The following is a 25,245-nucleotide window of genomic DNA, read 5'->3' on the forward strand; positions in this document are numbered from 1 at the left end:
CGTTCCCTACTCGGCGCGTCCGCATCTTTGAACGCGCGCCACCGGGTGCGCGCAGGACCCGTCCCTAGCAGCAGAGAGCAGCAGCGCATCCATCCTGCCGTGGAGCCGGGAGCGTGGAGCCGCGAGGAGCGCACAGAGAGCGAGAGAGTGAGAGAGAGAGTGAGAGAGAGAGAGAGAGAGAAGATGGACGGAGTGGGATCGTTCGGAGCGGGCCGGACCGGGTCTACCATCGACCCGCTTTCCTTTGCCAAACAGCCGCAGACCATTCTCAGAGTGCTGTCCTGGGTGAGAGCGCGTTTTTTACGGTGCTGTGTGTTGGTGTGTGTGTGTATGTGTTGTCGTTGCTGCGCGAGACCCGTGACGTGTTCCCACTGCAAATATAGACCCTAGAAATCCACCGATAATTGATCAATAAGGTGTGTGAACGTAAACCATAGATTAAATGATCATAACGGGGTTGTAGTGGATTTATATAGACATAAAGGTACAGTACAGGGTGTAACCAAGGCCTGGTAGTTATCTGACACCCTGACCATGAGACTGAATTTTTACTACAGATGTGTTCAGGGGCAGAAACCGACCTATCACCGCCTATCTTCATTTTTAAATCAGTTTAATAAATACAGCCCAAGAGAAGAGCACTAGACCGGGCCCAGATTGTGTGGAAAATGAGAGAGATAGATCCATATTCAGCCTCGTCTTTCTCCTTCTTCGTGCCGACTATGATTCTTTTTTTCCCCCTTTCAAATAAAACAGCACTATTTATCATACATGCTCTCTTCGTTTATAATGTCAAGCATATTTTCCAGCTAATGATTTTGCTGATTTACCCTAAACGGTCGTCTTCCGTCATCCCACCTGTGATTGGTCCGCGATCATCATTACGCACGCAGGGCCACGGAGACGCGTCTTGCCCTGACGTTTGATGTAACGCATCACCTTTGGGTGACACGGAGAAGGTCTTCTGAAGACCAGCGTAGGGATCTCTCTGTGAAACACAACCGAGGAGGAATCTAATACAAGAGAGTGAAATTAGCTCCAAGCCCATAGGTTTATTATTATCATTATTATAATTACATGAAACACTGATTCAAGACTCTTCATATTCATATTGTGTAGGTGAAGATGTTTCTAGAGATGGTGTAGTTCATGTGTGTAATTCTACATTTGAATGCCTGTTTTGTTGTTGTTTTTTTTACTCTGAGCAGAAACATCACATTCAAAGATTTATAGTTCAGCTACAATGGAGGTTATTAGTTGATTAGGTAAAAAAATAAATAAAAAGAGAAATTCTCTAAACATTAGTGAGAAATCCCCTGTGAGCAGAATCAGAGGTTTTAGTTTTCCAGCTATCAGCATCATCAATAAATCACAATCCAATGCAGCTTTGTGAGTGACTCTCACTTTCTTGACTGGAACAGACTTTCATTTCCTCTGTTTCAAAAGGTGCAGCACTTAAAATAAAGTTAGCTGTTAGAAGTTTAGTTAATGTAAAAATGTGAATTACAGACAAGGAAAGACAAACTCAAATTCAGTGAAATTCAATTAGTGAAAAGGTTTCTCTTTTCCTATCAGAGATGGAACAGCTTTCTCACGCTGATTGATTAAAAGCACCTGTGTGTCTACTCGGATTATCGCCACCACATGTGATTAGTTCAAAATGTGGCTCCGGCATTATCCCATTGTGTGTTCCTCCACAGTCATATGACCCAAACCCCCAAGTGGGAGAGTGTGTGTGTGTCACATGGCCCTATTCTGCCATCAAGCGTTAGTCAGCTGATCAGTGTCAGTGTGCAAGTGAGAACAGAGGGAGAAACAAAGATGGAGAATTAACTAGATATTAAACTTAAAAGAGGGGCGTTATTAGTTAAAATGAAGAAATGAGATGAACTTATAGAGCTTTATAGTATCATACACAGCTATAACACTTCTTCTCTTAATTGTTTATATGTGCATATACACACACAAACACACACACACACACAGTGCCTCAGGTCTTTCTGATTCTTGAGGGGAAGTGAAGCATCCACCTCTCCAGTCAGTCAGAGAGAAAGGGAGGAAATTAGGTTAATGCCTTTGGTCCGAGCTCAAAGAGATGCTGCCACAGTCCTGTTTCCAGTGAGCCTGCAAGACTGTGTGTTTGTGTGTGCAATGTGGTGTGGTGTTTAAAGCAACACTTACCTTTTCCTTTTCTCAATTTTTTTCCTATTTCCTCCTCTTCTTCCTTTGTCCCCCCTTGCACAGATTTTTTCCCTGGTGGTCTTCGCCTCCATTCTAAATGAAGGTTATGTGAACATGGGTAGCGAGCGTCTCCACTGTGTCTTCAACAAGAATGCGGACGCATGCAACTACGGTGTGTTCGTGGGCCTGGTGGGCCTGCTGGCATGTTCCTTCTTCTTCTTGGTCGACTTCAAGTTTTCCTCCATCAGCTCTGTCAAAGACAGGAAGAAGGCTGTCATGCTTGAGATCGGCTTCTCAGGTGAGCTGGCAATCATGTGCTGTCATACACAGAGGTTCTTTTCCTTTTTTTTAGACATCATTCTGTAAGACTGCGCTGATGTGTCTGAGTCATGTCAACAACAGCAAGCGCAGAAACAAGATTTGATTCATTTATAACTTTTCTTATTCTGTTTTGTGGTTTTTCTGTTAAATTTCATCTTTAGTTAAAGTTGAAGTTTCCTTGATTGTTTTAAATCAAATTCTAAACTGTTACTAACACTGAAACTTCCCCAATCATATGCCAACCAGTGCAAATGTATTTTTTGGGAATGGTTTTCTGACCACATGCTGGCACTCTGGTATTATCTAAATACCAAATCAATTCAATGTGTCACTGACAACATTATTGATTGCCTAAAAAGTCTATTCTAAATGATTGTGGCCCCTGTTGAGAAGCTTCAGGCCACCAGAGTATGTTACAATACCTGAAAGTCCTCTTCAAGAAGCTACACCCCCTCATCAGTGGATGTTATGAGTACTAAATTGTATAATGGCATGAGTGATGAATAATGAAATAAAATAAAATATCCAACATCCTGTGCAAAATCAAGTTGCACTTGAGAGATTTCATGATTAACCTGTAAGTCATCAAATAGACAAAAGACAGTGTCAGTGATATTAAGAGTGTGTGTACACTGTAGTGCCATGTTAACAGTGGTTAAGGCAGATCCAGAAGCCTGGGTTTCCCCGAAATGCCACAAATGTGTACCTACTTCTTTGTTTCAGATGACTGGTTTTCTTACATCACAAAACAACAAGTGAAATGAAACCTGTGAACTGACCATAAGATGTTGGAGAAATGAGAGTATTTTTAATTTACTGACGGAACAAAAACCCTTTAAATGTGGCTAGGATTTGAGAAATACTTTCATACCTCATCTGCATGTTACACTGGGAAATTAACCCTCTCCTGAACATTTTTCCAAACACTCTGACTGGTTTCCGGCAGGTTTCTGGACCTTCCTGTACTTTGTAAGTTTCTGCTTCCTGGCAAATCAGTGGTCTCGGACCACGGCTGACGAGCTGCCGCTCAACCAAGGGGCAGATGCAGCCCGTGCTGCAATCGCCTTCTCTTTCTTCTCCATAATCACCTGGGTAAGAACATGCAACTACACACATACTTACATACATAGGCATTCTCTGAAAGTAATAAGACATCCAGCATGAAATACTGTAGATTGAATAACCAAAATCAAGTCTTAGTTTACTCATATTTGATGATTTCTAGAAAATGTGTATGGGTTTTTAGTTGAGTTAGGGGCATTGTTAATAAGGGCAGAGCATAGTTACTTCATAGGCCACAAAATCAGTCTTCAACCAACCAACAACTGAGTGACCGCTGCTCTCCTTCACTGACACATAGACATGACTCTTACCTGCAACTGACTGGATTTATTCGGTTGTTCTACTGTTTTTCCTGCAGGATTTAAGAAACACACACACACACACACACACACACACACACACACACACACACACACACACACACACACACACACACACACACACAGCTTTTCAATAAACCTCCCAAAAATATAATGTAAACAAAGGACAGGTTTTGAGACAATGGCCTCCTCAGCACAGGTGCATGAAAAGGCTCAATCCTACCTAGCAGCTTAAAACCCGACCTCCTATATTTGATAGTTTTCAGCCACGTTTGGAAGGTCAAGCATAACTTTAAAGAGCTGCTGTTTGTTAAAAACTGAACCTGAATGTCATGCTGTAGATGAAGAGAGGTTGTCACTGTATATTCACTGCAGGATACTATACAAACTATAAACCAGGAAACCTTCAAAAGAAATGTGTGGTGCAGAGCTAGTCTACTGTTAAACATATTTTATTTGCTTTACTGCTTACTGAGGCTTCCTGTAACCAAAGAACACAGCTCTACTATGTCGGAAAGATATTAAGAAAAATGTAATATAATAACAGTTTGGATCAGACAAGGGTGAGAAAAACATGAGCAGGACCCAACGTTTGAGTGACTCCTTTGACTTTCCAAAAGAGAAATGCTAATAAACAAATCTCTAATCTTAAATATCAAAAATCAAAAAATCAATTTCTGACTCAATTTAAAGTAAGAGACTGGCCATGAATTTGCTGACTCATGCTTAATCCTAAAGGTTGGCTGACTTTATGAATGCGATTTATGAGTTTATGAGCGCATAGTCACTGTCTGATTGGTTCAGTTTCCAGCTGTTGGGCTCTATTCTCTCATGATTTTGAGGCAAGTCAAGGCTTAACTTTATTTCACTAGACAGCTAATTACAATATATAAAGCCTATTATTTTAAATGACTGCTTTGGAAGGTGGCTAACTAATATCAGGATGTGAAAACGTGGCTTTCATGACTTTGGCGGACTTGTGAAGAAGTTTATTTTCATATTTCCCATCTTTTGCCCCCTCTCCCCTCTTCCCCCCTTCCCCTTGCTGCTCATATAGGCTGGCCTAACAGTGCGTGCAGTCCAGAAGTATCTGCTGGGTACAGACATGACCCTTTTCACCACGGAGCACATGGACGGCGGCGCGCCCACTCAACCGTACCCCTCCAATTCACCAGTAGGCGGCACCACCGAGACTACAGAGACCTACCAGAGCCCGCCCTTTACCGAGAACAACGCAGCTCCCACATACCAGGTTCCCATTTACTAAATGAGACAGACCTGAAGGAGGAAGAGGAAGATGGGGAGATGGAAGAAAGGAAAGTTCAAGATATTTGCTTTCTGTGATGTTACACGTGCAGTTGTTTTGATCTGGGCTGAGTTTTCAAATCATGTCAAAGAAAAAAAAACGCCTTTGCTTCTTTGATTCCTCCTCTTGCTCGCTTTCCATCTTTAACATTCCAGCTTCATCTGCGCTTTTCTAAAAACCTGCGTGCTGAACTCCAGTGTCCTCAGATCAGAGCAGATGAGAGAAAAAGAGAAGACAAGAGGGGGAATTGTACAAGAGGAGGCCACTTTGCAGTATTCAAACACAAAGAAAAAAAGAGATGAAGGGATCAATAAGTGAGGGACTCCACCACAAAGCAGTGTTAGAGTACTAAAAATAATGCATACAGCACCTTCATCTTATTCCTTTTTATTCATTGAACACATTCACAAAGTGTCAAAATATTCCCTTTCATATGCCAAACAGTTAACGGGGAATGTTTTTTTCGCTCCAGTGCGGTCTGGTTGTTCCTCCCTCTTCCCTTGCTGCAGTCAAACGTGATCATGTGTATTGAATCTGCATGTTTCCAAACGTAGAGATCAACTAAGTGCCATACTGTACTGTGTGTTTCAGACAGTGACTTAATTTAGTAGATTTCCACATGCTGTAACAAAAAAAAAAACAAAAGACAAAAAAACGACGACAATGTTTTGTGACCAAGTGCAATATCTCACATTCTTATGTAAGTAGGTATAAGCTGTACTGTAAGTAGGCGTAGTTAGCATCAGATTAGACCAATTTTAGGCACTGTCTCAAATGACATGTTAGTCTTTGAATGGTACTAACAAATCTCAGGCAAATTTGACACTTTTAAAATCGTTGACTTCAATTGAGCTCCCCTACTGGTGAAGTTTCATATGCAGAAATGTATCACTAATTTCATTCAAATTGTACTGATCAAGATGCTTCTATATCATCATTTAAGGTCTTCCTGGTTAGTAGAATCATTATCTTAACCCAGTTTAAAAGGAAATCACCACCACAATGCAAAATATGCCTCATGACCCCCGCTTATAAGATTCCCTCAGTGTTCAGTCTGTTATATTTCTGTGCCAGGGAATGTATGTAGTGAGTTATTTGAGACAGTGTCCTATGTGGAGTGTCGTCTGTATAAAAATTGGCAAGTGATGGAGATTTTTGGGGTAAGTCAGGTCCGTTTATGTTTACGTTTTAGGAGCTGCCAAACTGCCCTGTGTTCTTATTGCTGTCTTCTAATTACCACGTTACTACTCTGTTGTTAATGTCTGTAGGATTTTATGTGATCACAAAGCAGGGAGGGGGGGCAACAGATGAGCTTTCGTTTAAAGTGAGGACAGGGCAAGTTGCTGGAGGATTCAGGACAGTCTCAGGCAAAAAGAAAAAAAAAATCTGTGTGTGGTAAAGAAGGTAAAAGGATGTTGAGGATTGTTAGCTGGCTAATTCATTGATCAGTTCAGCTTTTGAGGTAGGGAGAGGGGGGTTGGAATTTGTTGCCATGGTGAGAGGGTGACAGGGTCAGGTGGATGTGGGTCACCAAAGGCCCTGATGTAGATAGTAACCATGCCAACCATGTCAGTGTGTAGCTGTGTCTCTGTGTCGTGGGTTATGTACACTCGCCATCAGTGAATATGTCATTTTGGTATGTGTGTGTGTGTGTGTATGTGAGCGCGTGAGTGTGCGCACAATTCAACGTGCAATGAGTGTACATGCGCACGCATATAAGCATGCATGACAGACATGTAAGTCTGCTTGTTTGTGTGTGGAGACAAAAAAAAAGTGTGTGTGTAGTTAATTCAATTTTGTGGTGCATAAAAGTTATTTTCTTGAACATGTTTGTCAGAGTTCTAGTGTAGAGGAGGAAATCGCAAGTCTGTTACCATCATTTATTAATTTCCTACCCCCCCCCCCGCCCTCCTTCAAATAAAAATAGGCTTTCTGCTAAATATATTATCAAATATCTAAATTACAAAGTATTAAATTAATTTTGTTTTTGATGAAAAGAGCCAAATATAAAACTTCATGTTAGAGTGATATAATTGACCTGTAGAATGCCTTGCCTGCTTTTCTATCTGATCCCATGTTGACAGCGCCCTCAGCTGACCAGAGCTTGGTACTGCTGCAACTGGGGCTCTCAGAGTTTGAAAAGTAATCATGATAAAAAATGCATGAAATTATTGTACAGAACTCATTATATATATTGAATACTATGTCATTCTTTAGTTGACTCCGAGATGTTTTTGGAAAGTGAGATTCGCCCGCCGTCGATGCTGTTGACAGAAGTCCCTCTTGTGTTATATTAATCACAGTTTATTGTCACAAAAGCGCTCATACGCCCAAGCAGCTCTTTGTTTCCTCAGTGATATTATCTCACCCTCGTGATCCTGTGTTGGCTGACGACCAGCCACAAATGTACATCAGTGTGTACATCATGGAAAGCTCCAGGGTGAAACTGTCCCGTAATGCTGACTGTAAATCAGATATGTCTGCAGCCAGGAAGCTAACTTAACCCTTAATGAAGAAATCTGACTCCACAATCCAGAACTGTCTAAAAAGAAAGCAAAGACACCCCATTCACACAAAACAGGCGACAGTGCTGAAGTCATTTCTTGCTATTGGTGAGGTTATTAGCTCACCAGTAGCAAAAGTAAAGATGTATAAGAGTCAGATAGTTGTAAAGGCATAAACTCTCGAGGCAAATGGAAATGAAGCCTTTTCTACAAATTCTGCCCCATACCTTCCTTTCATTTGAGGGTTAAAATGATTTCCAGGTGGTCTGTAATTTAGGGACAACCAGTGGCGTTTCCATTCAGGGTTTTGGTTTGGTAAAGGGTGCAACACTGTTGGGTACAGGACTGTGAGAGAGTGAGATTTTAGGTTGGTTGATTTCCAAATACTTTCAGGTACTTGGAGGTATGGTGGAGTACTGTTTGGTGCAGTTAAAGGAACATACTGGAGGTTCTTTATGTTTTAGCTGACACCCTATGAGTTGGGTGTAGTAAATATTACTGACTATTTTCTGACCTCTGATTTAAACAGCCATTGGTTTTAGTTAATAGTATCAACTTGCAAAGACATTGGATATGAAATGTTCAAACTGACCTTGTGCTTTTTATGCCTTTTTTTTATGTTGTCTGACTTAAAACATAACCTAGTCCCTGCTAACAAAAGGTATTACCATTTCACAATAATAGTTTATTTTCATACTGGGAGAAGGGAAATCTATTTAATATCTTACAGCATGTTTTGGAAAATGGTTGGTAATAATGGAAAGTAAACAAAACCACCAGTATAGCCCTTTAACTGTGGTGGGCTGCAACTGAGGTATTGATGGCGTCATTAGGTTCATTGGGGGTCCTGTTGGGTAGTTCGGGGTACTGTCAGGTCAGGTTGTATTATTGTTCTCAGTGCTTCAGTCTCTTCTTCAGTCAGTGTGGTAGATAAAAATAATAATACAAGCATTCTCTGTGTTTCGTGCTCTGGCCCATGTACACTACCGTGGTATTGGTTGATTGTAAAATTCAGTAGGCCTACGTTATTGAAGTAAATGGAACCTGTGTGTGATGCTGTCCGGGGTCTTGTTTGTCCTGTACTACTGAAATAAAAAAAAAAAAATACTGATTATTTATTAACTAGAATGCGCTCTTTGTTGGAAACACTTTGTTTAACCACTTTTAAAGGGGCCGTCGGCACAAAAATCTAAGTTTTATGTGATCATGTTGTGGTTTTGTTAAACTGAGATAATAAAAAGGCGATATGTAGTAATGCTGGTGCCATGAGTTGTGGGCTTTCCAGTGTAATACATTGCATGGATGTTACATTTGCCCCCCCCTCCCCCCATAATATTGATGATTAAAATTGAACCCCAATCGACAAACAAACAAGTAAATAAACACTGATTTTGTAGAGTGCTACCCCCTTTAACATGTTTTCTTCTGATTTGTTTCTTCCTGTTCTGAAGGTGTTCGAGCTCTTCAGTGTAAAAACGCTGTGTACAGAGATGTGTGTCACTGTCTATTACCTGAATGTCTCTGGACTGCAGTCTGACCGTCACGCCAATAAAAAAGACAACATGTTTTTGGACTGCCTGTTTCTGTCCCTGAGTTATATGTGTCAAGACTTTTTGTATTGTTTTTTTTAAATGTACCTAAGAAATTCATCAACATCTCGGCTTCAGGTATTTGCTAAAAAAAATGGAGTCACTATAAAAATTAAAATTACTACCTTAAGTTGGGTGATATTTTGTTACTTGGAATTCCATTCACTATTTTTGGTTTACATTATCAGAAAAACAGAACAATGACAATTCAGTAAAACTATAAAAAGGTTTGAATTCAAATGTATGTCTCCAATCTTTTATAAACATTTTGGGTACTGGTACAGTGGAGACATGCAGAAATTAAACAGTTACTCCATTACCACTCAACATGCCTCAAAACAGCAAAGATAGAAAAACTTACAATGCTTAAACTGAACTGAGACTGAAACAGCTTTATTGTAGCCAGACAGAAAATAGAGAAAGCTGCAGTATGATGTGTAGACCAACTCTCAATACTCACATTCATTCAGGCACACACATAAAGACACACAGGACAGATGCACACCCAGGTGAGCTGCAGTGCAAGCTAAGGGTCCTGAGAGAGAAGATGAACAGACTGTGTACTTAGTACATGGATGTAACAAAGTAAACCTGCCCAGTGTTGCTAAGAGGCAGAGAGGACAGTGTGTGTAGGGGTCAGAATGACAACACCTTGTGTTGCAAGAGTTATGAAAGTGATAGAAAATATATACATTATCAAAACCTGCAGACGTAAATAAAAACAGAGTTACTGGTGACCTCAGCGGGTCATCTCATTTCACCTTTGATCCTTGAACATTAGATATGATATTTGAACATAACTGTGCAACAAGTAAAGGACACATATTTAACTGTTTAGTTCCTTTTAGTTTCCATTTGAAGGATCATAAAGCTTCAATCGTTCATTGCATGAAATCTAATGGTGAGTGATTTTAAGTAGAATTTTTAAAAATTGTATACTTGTATAAAACATTAAAACTATGAAACAAAATTTGTCCTGATTCCTGAAGCATATTACTTCCCGTCACTCACCCTCTGACAGGAACACTCCACACACACCAACACTTATCAGCCCTTCCTCTGTGTAAAGTAACGGACAGCTAGACTTAAATAAATATGGTGCTAAATAGTTGAACAGGTTTGTGTTTATTTTGTTATTTCGCTGAGTGGCCTCACTGGAGGCTCATACATGCTTATCAACTGATGTTAACAGAAAATTCTATCATCTGTTAAAGTGAAAGCACAAAGCAAAATAAAAAATGTAAATCAGTATCAGTTTTGTATCAGGGAGCGATGCACTCTTCAAGTATAGCCTTAGCTTGTCTCTCCTCCTCTTTAAATAAAATCGATAGCTCTGGTTAGATGCTGCCGGTGCCAGTTCCAGCTGGAGACGTCCAAGTTCAAATAAGAGTTGAGATGGGGCGACCCTGTGTGTATTAACTGCAAAACCATTCACACGAACCTATCAATACAATCATCATCAGAAAGTAAAAACACTGGAAACTGTCTTCAATTCACCTTCAATATGAGATGTAAGCCCCATCCTCCTCTGGGATGTGGTCACCGGCTGCTGCAGGGCTACAACAGGGCTGCGGGGGGCGATTGCAAATTTGCCCCACCAGCACCAATAGTAATGGCAGAGGCAGAGTGAGAGGCTAGCTGATAATACGGCTAATCGACTGCAAGGAGGGGAACTCCTCGCTCTCCCTGATGTGCAGGGTCTTGTGGGAGTTGAAGTCTTTTGGGGCAAGTACCTGTCTGCAAGTGGGGCACACCTGGCAGTCCAGCTCAGCTGCTGCGTTAGCATTTGCCACCGTGGTGGGCGTCTGCCACGCATTCTTCTTGTTCTTGTTTTTCTTCCCTCCTCCAACCCCTGACTGTTTTTCCAGCGCCTTGGAGTCTCCATGGGCAGTCAGGAGCTCCTGCTGCTTGCCAGTGTCAGGCAAGAGCACCAGCAACTCGTTGAAGATGCGGTTGAAGTCATCTCCGAGCAGGTCCTTACAGCTGCGGTGGTACTGGGGTGCTGATATCACACCCTGGGAACAAAAACACAGGATCAGGAAATAGATGAGCAAAGTAAGTAAGCAGTGAGAGTTTGAAAAACTATATATTTAACCATTTAGTCCAGAGTTGTTCAATCAGGTTTTGTCAATTTCAATAAAATACAATTTAAAAAGTGCAAACTTCCAGCACTAAAATGCGATTATTGGATGTGGATGCAACATCACATGACATTTTTTTTAGGATCATATTTTTGTCTTTTGTGTGGTGAGTACCTGTCTGAACTGTGCAGAGTAGTTTTTAAACTGATTGAACTTCGACTCATCATTATGGAGGTACGTTCTAATGGACTGGATCAGCTCCAGATTCCTCTTATGGAAGTCGTCTGGCACCAGGTAACCACTGCCTGATGCCTTGGGGGGACTGGGGGAAGAAAATGCAAACCATGTAACATACATACATACATACACTTAGTACCTGACAAGACCAACAGGATCAAGACTGCACCCAAAATCTTTGTCAAACACAGAAAAGAGTATAAAAAGAGAATGTAGCGTACGGGTTGACTGCAGCAGGAGTAGGCTCCACCACATTGCTGTTGAGGGGGATCCCGGTGAAGCCTGGGGGAGGCTTAGTGGCTGAGACTCCCAGGCCAGGTGGAGGTGCGGGCAAAGTGGTGGATGGAGCAGGAGTTGAGGCCTTCATTGGGAAGGAGGTCTTGAAGCCTGAGAGATAAAAAAAATAATGAGATACTATTCAAACAACTGACCTCCCAGCACTGAAATCACCATTTTTACAGTAAGAACATGCAAGAACACTTTCAAATTATCATCCTAAAACTCCGACTTTTTTTTGTAAGGTTTACTGTTATGAGTGTTACATGCTGGATTCAGACTCTCTTAACTGCCTGGACATGTCACATATAGTTTCAGCCTTAATGTGGAATTAGCCTCTGTTAATGAGATTTGATCATTAGCATAATCAAATAAATAAATTGGTCTGTTCCACTCTGTTTGTGGGCGAGTTTTATTCACATAAATGTTTCCAAAAAATAATTCAAGTCCTACTAACAAGAATCAGCAGACACAAACTGATCATGACAGGTTTGGACCATTTATAAATTTCATTTGTACCTAAGAGAAAATTCTTAGTATGAAAAAATTGATTCAGAACAAGTCAAAATGCTTTTTTGCTTGGAATATATTACCTTGTCTTTTGTAATGAAGCGCTTAAAAATTAAAATAAGAAGATGAAAAGCATACTATTGTTGTAAAAACATTGATGTTAGTATTCAGTATATCTGATAAAGAGGAAAAAGGAAAATGTCATATAATCATAAATGAATTGTGTAGATATTAGCATGCTGTGCTGTACCTGGGGGTGGTTTCTTGGTCATGAGCGCAGGAAATTCTTCCTCCTGTTCAAAGGGGGGGTTTTTGTTGGGATGAGGGGGTACCACGGTTGGCTCCTTGCTAACAGGTGGTGTTTTCTCAGCAAAGCCGTTAACCAATCCGCTCGTCAGTGGTGCCGTCACAGCGGCGGAAGGCGGTTTGCTCCTTGTCTTCTCAGGAACGTTCTCCTTTTGTGCTGCGGTCTCCCCTGAGATCGTGTTTACAGTAGTCGTCATCCCTGACATTGAGGACACAGACGTGGAGGCTGCAGCTGTGTTCTTCTGCTGTTTTTTCTTCTTGCTGGCTTTTGAGGTAGGGGGATCAGTGTTGGCGGTCGGGTTTGGAGGCGGGGGGGTCACAGGTGAGGGTTTGCTGTTGCCTCCTTTAACGGTGAGCAGAGAGGAGATATCCAACATGGTCGGCACAGTGCGGAACTCCTGCTGTGTCATTCCTCTGCTCTCATCGTCTGAAGATGCAGGGGACCGGGCTGACATGGGTTTCCCATTATCCCCTACTTTCTTTTTTCTCCGTGAAGATGAGGAGGTTGTGGAGGAGAGGAGCTGGGGGCCAGAGGATGCAGATGAGAGTGGAGGGGCAGGTCTGGAGGAAGGTGGGGGATGACTGGCGGGTTTAGCCGTGGCAGTGTGGTTGGACCATGCAGATTTGGTGCCTGTTGCACTTTTGATGGGCCGGATTTTGGATACGAGAGCGGGGAAATCTTCTTCTTGGAAAGAGGAAGACTTCTTAGGTTGGGCAGAGTATGCTGGGGTCATGGGGGATGGAACAGCAACAACTGAGAGGCTGGGGAAGTCGTCTTCCTTCAGTGCTGCGTGGTTTGTTGTAACCGTCGGAGGAGCTGGCTTAACACTGGAGGAACACACATACCAAAAAACATAATTCATCACACCGCAACTCACCAGACTGTATAATAGAGATTTCAGTTTGTACTGTGTGTTAAGCATTACATGGGTGGGGCAGCTGTGGCTCCTAAAGCTGGGAAGTCATCTTCATCTCCTGGATTATTACTCTTCATAGTTCTCACTGTGAGAGAGGTGGAAATAAATCCATCAGAACAACTCCTGCAACACTTGAATCAATCCTTACAGCTAAATTACAGACATCTCATGACTAAGATCAAGCATGTAAAATGTACAATAACAAATTACATGGCTGACACATAAACTACTATTTTTCACGCTGTTTTTCACCTGGAGGTTTGTTTGTTGGTTTGATGTGTCCGGTCCTGTGTCTGGGCTCTTCTGGTTCTGATCTCTCTATCCTCTCCTCTCTATGGTGTTTGGGAGCACTCCTTTCCTGCGCTGCACCTCTCTCCTCCTGCCGACGCATTGCCATGGATGCCCTCATAGCAGCTGCCATCTCCCTGTCCTCTTCCTCTCTGCGTGGCCAAGCACAAACACAAACAAACTCAAAAGCAAGAAGAAGCCGACACATGACTCAGGAAAGACTGATATTTGACAGTGATAAAAAAAAAAAAAACACAGGTGTCTGAAACTGTACAGAAACGTATGTCATATACAAACACAGTAACAGTTATCAGGCTCATTATAGCATGTAGCACATGTTTTTCTATTCAGTCAACACAGCATAGCTAATTTAGACTCACCGGGAGTATCTCCAGCTCTTCTGTCCCCCGTGAGGCCTTCCTCTTCCTCCTCGATTCTGACGCATCTCATCATAGTCCTCTCCTGTTACGATACCTCCTGAAACACACACACACATTTTCTTCATATTCTGTGCCTCCAACCTACATATGGTATCAGTTAGTGGAAAGACAATATTTGCAAAAACCTTATATTGTTGGCCCTGTAAATATAAAGATGAGTTCAGTCAAGCACAGAACAATAGCGGTCGCACCAACCTTCATTTCTTCTCTGTTGTCTCAGGGCGTAGTTGAACTGTAGGTCGATGTGGCGGTTCTGTCGAGCCTCGGCCCGGTTCTTGCTGTGTGCCCCGGCCTTGTGAGCTTTGTAGTCGATCTCAGTGCGGAATGCATGGGTGAACTGCTCGGTGGCACAGCGGCCTTCCTCGCACAGGTAGTGGCTTTCTCTGAAGTGCTCGCTCAGGTACTGGTAATCACTGTCGACAGCAGGGTGGGAAAACAACACAAAATTTGGATTAATTACAAAAATGATCAAATAAATGGAGGGGGAACGTAAATGGCCTCATGTGTTTTTTTGTGTGTGTTGATTATCACACCTGTAGTACTCCTGGGAACCGTCAGCGTCGCAGAAATGGCAGAAGTAGTGGTCCCTTCGCAAGTGTTTAAGCAGCTCGTCGTTGTCAAGGTAACGGTCGTCGCAGAACTTGCAGAGCGGGTGTCCTCTGTGACTGGTGTCATCTGGGTCTCCGTGTGCTCTGTGACGTGCCAGTTCTTTACGAGTGTACCACTTCCGCTCGTGGGAGAAGATCTAGTGGGAGCGGTGAAATTTAAATTTAAACAATCTGACAGCACTGTGATTTTCTGTAATATTTCCACTGTGAAAATGAAAAAAAGCACCTAAGCTGATATGGTATTTATTATTTAGTATCGACAATTGTGCTTGGGCATTTTAAGTTCACTGTGGCTTACTTCAGAGTGCTGAAGAGTACACAAACAACATTTAGAATATTTGGAAATAAAAATGGATTTACAAGAAGTAATCCAGTGTGTGGAGTACTTAGAAGGGGTGCAGGTCAATGGTGCAAAAATAGATGTGTCCATCAATAAATGCATAATGTAGATCAAATTTCTAAGGGGTTTATAAATAGCTGCAAAACAACTGGCTATGAAATATCAATGTAAAACTAACAATTCTTTTCCATACTGCATGCTGCTCTGATTTCTAAACTAACTAAAAATAAAGCCAAAGCCACAACCAAACTTTAAAGAAACCTAAAGTTAAATTTGCCCTCACACCTGCTTCAGAATGGTTTACCATGACTTTTTCTTTCCTCAGGTTGTTAATCAGAGTCCAAACACCTTCTGTTATCAGTGGTAAGCTTTACAATGCTATGGTTTCTCCTTCAGTCAGTAAGTAGTATCAACATTTGTAAAATAACAGATCAGCAATGTGCTTATTTTTTCTTTAAATATAACTGAAGGTGACACTGTACTGTGCAAGATATTCTGTTATCAACTAGTGTTGCAGTTTATGATCTTGTATCACTGTCAGGGATAATGCTTTGGAGCCCTCATGTGGTGCAAAGACTAATATGTAAATAAAAATATTTTATATATAATACAATATATTGAATATTTCATGTTCAAAACATTCAAGTTTGTTTATTCTTAAAAATTAGCTGATGTCCCATCCATTAGATGTCACAAGAGCTCTTTATTTGCTGAACTGAAGTTGCCACAAGGCCTCTATCTCCGTGGTATGACACAATTCGTTAATTGAAATGATGTCCCTGATCAGTGACCAATAAGCTCCTGATCATCTGGAAGGGGGATGAGAATACCTTAAGATGCTTTGTGCAGAGTTTGCAACAGAAGAGCTCGTGCTGCTTCCTCATGTGGTACTCCAGCTCCTCAAACTTGGAGAAGACCTTAGGTTCTGAACAGCGGAGGCACTCTGGCAGAAGGAGATGCCTGATACAACACACACACACACACACACACACATATTAAGTGAGGGTTTAGGCAAAGTTGAGTTAAAGCAAACGCACAATCAGAAACTACAATGTCAATTAAGTCCTGGCAGAATAACAAATGTTATTCAGAATATATCAAATTATCTTAATTGTCATGCATAGCCTCTCAATAATATAAAAAGTATTTAGTCAGATAAGCCTACAGGTTATAGGGTGATTTCTACAATGGTTGATGCAGACAAATCACTGCCTCTGTACTTTTCTGTTGTGTATTAACAGAAAGAAAAACATTCACACATTGAATGTACACACCGTTGTTAACACCCACATACACATTCTTCACACTGATTACTTCATCAAGCTACTGTGAACTGAGATAACAAGGGGTTATTTTAAACCAGAGTATGACTGTGTGATAGTAAGTTGTAATTTAATCTTAGTCTTAGTTAATTATTTTCTATACGAAGACCTATAGAAATTATGATCAAACCTCCCTCTGATCTGCTGTCACAACAATAATTTCTTTACTATGGTCATATAAACACCTTGTTAGACACTTGACAAGTGTGCAAGTGCCAAGACATCAGGTTTATTCAGCAACAATCTTGCCATGCTAACCAGCGTTCTCTTAATCATTTCCCTGATAATGGAAAACAAACCAGCATTTGAATAGTGGTGGTTGAGTCTGTAGAGTTAAAATCCCTGAAGGCAACACAATCATAAAGTCAGGAACAGAGCAGTACCTGTACTGGGCATAGATCTGTTCATCACCAAAATAGATGTCATGCTTCTTCTCACAGGGGAACTGCTGGTAGGGCAGAGACAAAAAGGCCTTCGGTTTCTTCACGAACACCACCTGAGAAAAACATGACAGACACCTTATGTCACCCATATGCTTTAGATAAGGTTAATGTACAGTAAAACTTGTAGAACACTATTTAACAAGATTTACAATCTGAGGCAGCAGACAAGTGGGTGAAATACTGTGCTAATCAAGAAATTAGTAAAATAAAACATTAATATCAACAGAAAAAGCTCATACTGTGCCACCTCTCTGTCTAAAGATATTATGTAACATGTGAAAGCATTCACATTATGAAACCTAAACATTGAGGGAAGGTTGTACCCAACATTAAGCCATTCAAATCCAGCTATAACAGTAGTTACCAATAAAATTTCACAACAGCTATCAAACAGCTAGTTGTCACCAGCTGATGACAACTAGCGTTACTTTTGAAGGGTGTGTCATACTAATAAAAGGCCTTTACTAGTATGACACTGTCAAGCTGGGTTGACAAGTTGGCTAAAGTCCATTTAGCTACCTGTATCTGAGAAGAACGATTTCCACAAGGACAGGAGGACTGCCAGACAGACACGCCGACTACCTTTAAAGGGTTTAACGCTAAATACACACAGCAGCCGAGTAACAACTAGCAATTGCTACCCAGCACATTTAACGTGCTATGTAAGAAGTGACAGCTGACAAATGTAACAGTTACTGACACATCACTGAATGATTACTCAATTGCCACATTAATGATTTAAACATGATAGGACTACCAATCCCGGTTGGGCCAACAAACTGTCAAATGTTAAGTCAGGAAAGCCCATGTGTTAGCTAGTTAATTACCTGACTCGTGCTAACTAGCTTAACCACACTAGTGGGTAGCTTTTGCTAACTTAAGCTAACGACACCTAGAAAAAGTAGTCTGGGCTGTCAATAGACACCGTTTGTTGGTATGCTCTGTTTACCAGCATTAGTTTCACTTATTACGAGTCTCGTTATGAATGTATAAAACATACTCTTGCTGACTTTCCCAAAAATAAAACTACCCGAACATTGCGGCCTAGCTAGCACCACCGGGCGTCATCCCGGAGGCACAGTAGCAGCGGACCCCGCACCTTGTCGAGCTCCTCCCGGCAGACGGCGCAGTACTTCTGCTCGCACAGCACCCTCATTTTGGTGGAGCAGCGGTAACACACTGGATGATCACATTTTCCTAAGGCGAAGATGTCGACTTCTTGGCAGCACAGAACGCAGTGCTTCTCTGTTTCCTTTGTAGTAGTTGAATCCATTGTGGGGAAAAGGCACAAACCAACCTTGGTGCTGTTTGTTATGAGATAGAGGCTCTGCTGCCACTGAAGTGCTTACGTAATTGTGAAAGTCTGAGCTACTGCCGCGTCGAGTACCTGCTGTACCTCTGATCTGTATAGTATGTGGATGGGGCTGACACCGCCCCACTGTGGAGCTGCTTAGCCCTATCACTTATGTATCTATCAGCGCAGTCGGTCATGACAGGTCCACGTGTGTATGGGACCGGTCTGTCCTGCTGATAAGAAGCACTTTGAGAAATATTAACATGTGCTTTTAAGTCCAAGAAAGTATGTGACGAATAAAATAAACAGAAATAAAGATTTTTTGGGTTGCAAATGTGTTAACATTAGGAGAGGACAACATTGGATGTATACTTTAATTGAAAGGTGCAGTGTGGAAGATTTTGTGACATCTAGTGGTGAGGTTGTAGATTGCTACCACCTGAAAAAATACTCACATTCCTTTTGCAGTTGTGTAATTTAGGACGGCGTATTAGGGCCATATATGTAAAAAGGAGGAGGATAATACATTTTTTTGAAAAATCTCACAAATTTGCCAGAAAAAAACTCGGAAAAAAGGAAAAGTACAATTAGATCAATGCACAAGCGACTTATCTCCAGTGTTGTAGGATGAGGTGATTGGAAGAATAAAACACCTATTTTTCCGAGTTTTTTTCTCGCAAATTTGTGAGTTTTTTTTTCTTGAAATATTACACCCCTCCTCCAGGTCATTATTTTTTTTTTTCATATGTGGCCCTAATACGCCGTCGTAGTAATTCATATGCACGTGTGCAGTTTCAGTTTTACACAACAAATGTCCAAGTAGGACAATGAACCAGTCAGGATGCATATGCCAGAGTGAAATTGTATATTGCTACAGTAAACATTTTATACTATACTGCCTTGATTTGAAACCAGGTGATGAGTTCATTTATATGTAACAGAGAATATCTACATATTTCATTTCATTGGAACAGAAACTCAGAGGTGTGCTGCCCTTAACCTGATTGGCAGATTGCCATGAAAAGTAACATTGAGTATGTTTTACTTCTTTAATGAACACTGTGATGTACAGCACTGCCAATGGGACACACTAAACTTTAGGCTTACCAACTTAGATTCTTATTCTTTCACGGTTTCCTTTCACAAAGATATTAAGGTTTAAGAGTTCTGCTTGCCATTGGCCCAAACTCACCTCATGACAGATTCCCAAGTTTGTATTGTCTTGTATTTAGCCTTTAAAAGCAGTATACAGCTGTACTTTAACAAGGCTTTCTTTCCATGGTGTAATGGATTCCTTTTTGAATGGTTATAAGTCTTCTATACATGATAAATCTCTTTCAAGCAACTTTTTATCTGATCAAAAGCTTACAAGTATCAGAGGGATGTACAAACAGCGATTTCTTGATTGTTTATTGTTTCTCTTGAAGTTTTTTTGTTAAAACAAGATGTTGGATCAAGATATGTGGGCTCATTCTTGACCATTCTTAACCAATGGGATTTATCAGTCACAGACAGAGATGTTTTATTAGTTGAGGTTTTTTGCAGGATGAGGTCACCATTAAATATTTACAGTTTTGTGAAAGTAGTTTCCAGGAAGTTCAGTGTAGTGTAGGATCCCCATTAGCTGCAGCCTTGCTGAAGCTATTCTTCCTGGGGTCCGACCATAAGCATAAAAGAACACAATGAATACAAACCATAACAACACAAGATGATAAAGTAAAGATAAAAACAAAGCAGGAAGTGTCCATGGTTGTGAAATCTCTTGCTAGCTAGCGTTTGTTGTAGTGGTTGTTGGTCAGTCCCATGACTCTGAAGGTACAGCTGGCAATCTTCTCATAGAGAAGGAACATGAGGGCAGCAGTCAGCACTGTCTGCAGCAGCTTGGCCTCAAGGCCTTTAAACAGACCCAACAAACCATACTTCCTGCAGCAGAAAACCAGGGTTAGAACATAAGCATCAATATTATTATTGCAATCATGCAGATTGTAAATCATGTATTGTCTTTATGCACACACAACAAACTAAAAGACCTGCACCATTATTATATACAAAGACAATCTTCAGACTGCAGGAAAATCTGATTTTTCTTCTTCCAATTAGTTTTTTAAGTTTGTCCACTTACTGGCAGGTAAGCAGGCTAGATTTGTATGTCCATGCATTGTTAACTAATGTTTTTTTCAGTGGTTTCTGTTGTAACTAGATAAGCATACAGAATTTACATGTGCTAACCAGCAGTACAGTTTTTTATATTAAGACTGTATAGGCAAACTGCTGGCCAGTTCAATAATGTAGTTGTCCTCTCTACTTTTTCATAGCAATATCTCTGTTTAAAAATGAACGATTTAATGATTTAAACTGCAGTTCAGTCATCAGATTGCCTTAAAGCAAGTCTGATTTTAATGTGGATATGCCAAAACCAGATTATGGCAGCCAGTCTGAACACAGTATAACTGAATTTGCTATGCTTTTTCACATTCTTTAGTTAATTGCAACTCAAACTGCAACAAGCGTTCACATGATCACTTCAACATTGCATTATACATTACATCTAAATAAAGGAACTTAGTTAAAAATATTTGAAAAATCTAAATACATAATCTGTGTATGTGTATGTGTGTGAGAGTGAGAGTGAGAGTGAGAGTGAGAGAGAGAGTGAGAGTGTATTCTGCACCCACCTCATTCTATTGACCAGCAGACACTTGATTGTCCTCAGACTGGACAGCAGTTTTGACCTTTCTGTTGAATCTTTGAACTGACCAAACTGTGGTAATAAATTTAAAAAAAAGAAAAAAAGAATTAAATATGTCAAATTAAGCTCTTTTTCATACATTTTGGTAGAAGAATGACAAATTCCTGTTGAAATTGGTGTAATACATGTGCAACCACTTCATTTCAGTGTTACTGAATTGGGTCTGTGTTGGGGTCTCACTGTAACTATACATTTACAAAGTCTGAATTTGAACAAAACACATGTCTGTTACATTGACATACACACAAAACCCACCCTAAGAATGGACTGTATGGTCTGCAGAGGGTATGTGATGGTGGTGGCGACAGCTTTGGCAACTGCACCGATCATGAAGACCTCCAGAGATGAAAGCTTGGGAGAAGAAGAAAGAAACATCAAATGCTCTCATCTTTTAACCATCAGATTGCTAGTAACAACCATCACAGCAGTAGACAGCCAAAATGTCAAAATGGTGTGAAAATGTTCAGACACAAACTCACTCTAATCTGTCTGGTTATGTCTGTTTCTACATTCCCCCTGACCTCCGCTTCAGCCTCACATGAATCATGTGAACAGAATTACCACGTCCCATTTTGAGTGTCTACTCATCCAGATAATAGGATGACCTGAAGTAACACCTCTCCCTTACACTTCCACTGCAAGCACATATGTTAGCGTTTTCATTTATATTATAACCATGATGTAGCAGTTTTGTTTCACTATAACATTACTGCATTATGTTTTAGTGTAATACATATATGATATTTAATTTTTTCCTTTCCTTTTTCAGTCTTTCCCTCCTTCTCCCTGCATCTGTATTTTAACAACCATCATTCCTTCCTCTAACATACTTCAGCACATCTTAGGTTTCCTTCAAATGTTTGCATGTATGCCCCTATCCCTCTCCCCTCTGTCTAATTCTCACTCACCTCTCTGGGAACTCCTCTCCTCAGCTGCCTCTTCAGGCCTTCATAAATCATGAACTGGATGGCAGGATTCAGGACCAGCAGCAAGGACGGGAAGGTGCCGTTCCACAGTGCTCCCACACCCTCATCACGAATGATCTGTGCAAATGCATCTGCGTAGTATGCCACAATGTCAGATACTGTGTTTAATGACTGAATACTGCTGACTTACAATAACATAAAATAACATACTGTAAGAACATGATGAGACTATGACCATTTACCCAAAATCCCAGAGTAGTTGGTGGGGTGTATGTCTGCATTGCGGAACTTGGAGCCCTGAAGCTTCAGCCTGGTGTTGACCACCCACAAAGGAGTCGTAACTAGTACATTTATGACACCTGGAGAGACACGGAGGCAGCTGAAAATCACACTATGACGGCTGACGTTATTCTCCTTGGCTGACATTATTATGACGTGCAGAAGACTGGTGATCAAATGAATTTGCTCAGGCTGAATCACAAAGTGTGACTTTGACTGTGGACAAAGGAGTGTGAGAGTGGCTAAACATGGAGCATTACATACAATAGAAAGGGGAAAAAAAGTAGCCACCCTGCTTAGTCACAAAAAAAGGGAAGTGGATCAAATTCTACAGAGCGATAGAGATAGAGACTTGTTCCGAGTAAATAAAGCAAAGATTTACAGATCTGGATAATGACGATCTCACCTGCCGCAATGCCTATGATTAAGTCAGTGGCGGGTGCTGACTTATGTCCCTTCAGCCAGTTGGCTTTCAAGGTGTGAAAGCAGTAGAAGTAGACAAAGTTGGAGCAGCACAGGCTGCAGATGACAGGGAACCAGCCTCTGTATGGAGCTAATCTGCAGCAAACAAACACAAAAAAAAACATCATCATATGAACCTGAACATTTTTTGTGTAAGTACATTGAAAGCCACTAGAAACCGGAGTCAAATACCTTGTATATGTAAACATACTTGGCCAATAAAGCTGATTCTGATTTTAAATGCTTCAACTTTGGTGCTTTAGTTGGCAATATTCAAATGACTCTGGGTTCACAGAGAGAGCAACATAGTCTCTGCTTCTACATACAGTACCAATAAAAAGTTTGGACACACTTTCTCACTTACAGGAATAAGAAGGTGTGTCCACACTTCTGACTGGTATAGTACATGAACTGACAAAGCAAACACATAAAATCAATAGGCTTAAATCTGGCCTTAATTTCACTCACAGTCCTTCCTCCTTCACAATTTCAGCTAGAATGGCTGGAGTTGATTTGGCCTTCCTCTGCTCATCCACTGCACACAAACAAGAGGCAGATTGTTTTAAATGATATCTTTACACGGATTACAATATTTGTTGCAAATAAGACTACATTTCTACCACTGCTGACCTTGAAGCCTGAGTCTGGCAGTATCAAGAGGGAAGAATACTGTCATGGCAGTCACACTTCCCTAAAAAAAAGGCTACAGTCAGCATTCAGTGGAAAGCAACTAAACAACATACAATGCAATTTGCTCCATATGGAAGAAGTCTTACACCAAACACCATTTAAATAGTTGGCCATTTAAAGTGGAACGAGTGTTTATAGTACAGAAACACAAACTAGGAATAAATACATTGTATTACCTACACTAGGATACAACAATGCTCAATTCGGCAGGATTAATAGGTAATATGTAATATTAGATATTGCCAAATCGAGACCTTGGTCTGAACTTTTTTATTTAGCATGAGGCGATATCGGGTATAAAACAATACATTTTGAATGGAGTCTTGTTCGGCAGCTATAAAATGAATAAGTACTAATTATAAGCCGATGACTATTGCTGCCATTACAACATAAATACAGAAATAAATGTGCAACCATTAAGTTAACTTACCACGGCTCCTGACACAGCATGAACCAAACTCTCATATGAGAAAACCTCGGAGCTCATTTTGACAGAATTACTAATCAATGTTATGCTTCGGACCTAATACTCGATTACAACAAACCCGACGACCAATTATGAATCAAAAACAAGTCAACTGTTTACGCCTCTTTCTGCTGCTGACTGATTATAATACCTTGCTTCCTTGTAGCTGACTTGTAGACGTTTATCTACAGGGCACGGGGGCATTATGGGTAATGTAGTCCTACTCACTCTACTCTTATGGCGCTCGTTTGAATCACATTTCTTTAAACTTTAAATTAAGTACATCAGTTCTGCATAAGAAAAATAATTTCAGTGTCAACCAAATTTGATTTGTGCTTCCTTAATCTTCCTTAATTTTATTTATTTCATAAAATACTTTGTGCAACCACTATATTGGCCACAAAATGGTTCATTGAACTTGCTGATAACTCTTCCCAAAGTAAAGCTGTTATTTTGACTTGCCTGGCTGAGTTGATATATTGCTTTGGTTGATTTTGATAAATATCGTGAACCATCAGCTGTTTTTGCACCCTGTTATCATCATCATCATCATCATCACCACATACTTTTAACACCTTCAACCTTGTGAAAAAATCCCAACAGTTGGCTTATTTGCCCAAAACAGTACTGACGACAGAGTTCCTGTCTGCTATGTGTGTGTGTGCTGGTGTCTGCCAGATAGCTTCTTGTAAACATCCGTTATATTATTTGAATACACAACAAAAATACTAACTGTCATAAATTGGTTGTTGCCAGTAGTTGCAAGTGCATCATGTCCACCTTGCTAAAAGTATTGTAGTCTAATACAGCAGTCCTGTAGTAAATTCTTATTTCATGAAGGTTATAATCAGTTTAAGTTGAAACAGAGAGGAATTAAATCAACTGAATGGTCATTTTGGAGGCTGTTTGGAGCTGTGTTGTTCTCCTCACTGACATTGCACTTTGGTTCCAATTGGAAACCCTGAACAGAAGGCATGTTTATCTTGCTGTGAGGGAAACAGACTGGGACCAAAGACCGCTGTGACCATTTGACATCATTACCCAGAATGCATTGCGACAATGGCAACCTACAATTTTATGAAGAATTAAGACACAGCAAGTGTTGTCATATTACACTTGTATATTTGATAACAACACTAATGTAGTAAAACCTCAGTCTCAATAGTCGGGGTTCCTCTTAACAGTTTTTAATATTTGCAGTCATGTGATATCTACAGTATAGACAGTATTAGGGAACAGCATCAAGGTTACAAGTGAGTGTGGTACCCACATCACATGCGTTTTTTAGCAGCTCTTCTTCAAAATGACTTTAAAAAATCAAAGACCTA

At 40.6% G+C, this 25,245-nt stretch overlaps 3 protein-coding genes across 4 annotated transcripts; 1 reads left to right on the forward strand and 2 right to left on the reverse strand.

Annotated features, from left to right (window-relative positions):
* Nucleotides 1-183: 183 nt before the first annotated feature.
* syngr3a (synaptogyrin 3a) lies at nucleotides 184-5,262 on the forward strand. The gene is made up of 4 exons (XM_053337920.1): nucleotides 184-285; nucleotides 2,245-2,479; nucleotides 3,449-3,594; nucleotides 4,942-5,262. Exons 1-4 carry the CDS (start codon nucleotides 184-186, stop codon nucleotides 5,149-5,151), a joined length of 693 nt encoding a protein of 230 aa, XP_053193895.1. The 3' UTR covers nucleotides 5,152-5,262.
* A 4,972-nt stretch (nucleotides 5,263-10,234) lies between these two features.
* znf598 (zinc finger protein 598) lies at nucleotides 10,235-18,429 on the reverse strand. 2 transcript variants are annotated; one of them, XM_053337917.1, is made up of 12 exons: nucleotides 18,151-18,429; nucleotides 16,992-17,104; nucleotides 16,117-16,246; nucleotides 14,872-15,083; nucleotides 14,534-14,751; nucleotides 14,279-14,372; nucleotides 13,863-14,050; nucleotides 13,620-13,695; nucleotides 12,638-13,521; nucleotides 11,823-11,988; nucleotides 11,539-11,686; nucleotides 10,235-11,298 (listed from the first exon to the last, which is right to left on the reverse strand). In XM_053337917.1, the coding sequence occupies exons 1-12, from the start codon at nucleotides 18,322-18,324 to the stop codon at nucleotides 10,918-10,920; spliced, it is 2,784 nt and encodes a 927-aa protein (XP_053193892.1). In that variant the 5' UTR covers nucleotides 18,325-18,429; the 3' UTR covers nucleotides 10,235-10,917. The 2 variants fall into 2 exon arrangements, with proteins under 2 accessions (XP_053193892.1, XP_053193891.1); XM_053337916.1 differs by having other exon boundaries at nucleotides 14,279-14,375.
* A 1,368-nt stretch (nucleotides 18,430-19,797) lies between these two features.
* Nucleotides 19,798-24,067, reverse strand: slc25a17 (solute carrier family 25 member 17). The gene is made up of 9 exons (XM_053337918.1): nucleotides 23,882-24,067; nucleotides 23,392-23,452; nucleotides 23,230-23,296; nucleotides 22,706-22,857; nucleotides 22,263-22,379; nucleotides 22,003-22,151; nucleotides 21,350-21,445; nucleotides 21,021-21,106; nucleotides 19,798-20,268 (listed from the first exon to the last, which is right to left on the reverse strand). Exons 1-9 carry the CDS (start codon nucleotides 23,936-23,938, stop codon nucleotides 20,115-20,117), a joined length of 939 nt encoding a protein of 312 aa, XP_053193893.1. The 5' UTR covers nucleotides 23,939-24,067; the 3' UTR covers nucleotides 19,798-20,114.
* Nucleotides 24,068-25,245: the final 1,178 nt, after the last annotated feature.

Source organism: Scomber japonicus, chromosome 18, assembly GCF_027409825.1.
Source record: "Scomber japonicus isolate fScoJap1 chromosome 18, fScoJap1.pri, whole genome shotgun sequence".
In the NCBI taxonomy this organism is placed as follows: domain Eukaryota; kingdom Metazoa; phylum Chordata; class Actinopteri; order Scombriformes; family Scombridae; genus Scomber; species Scomber japonicus.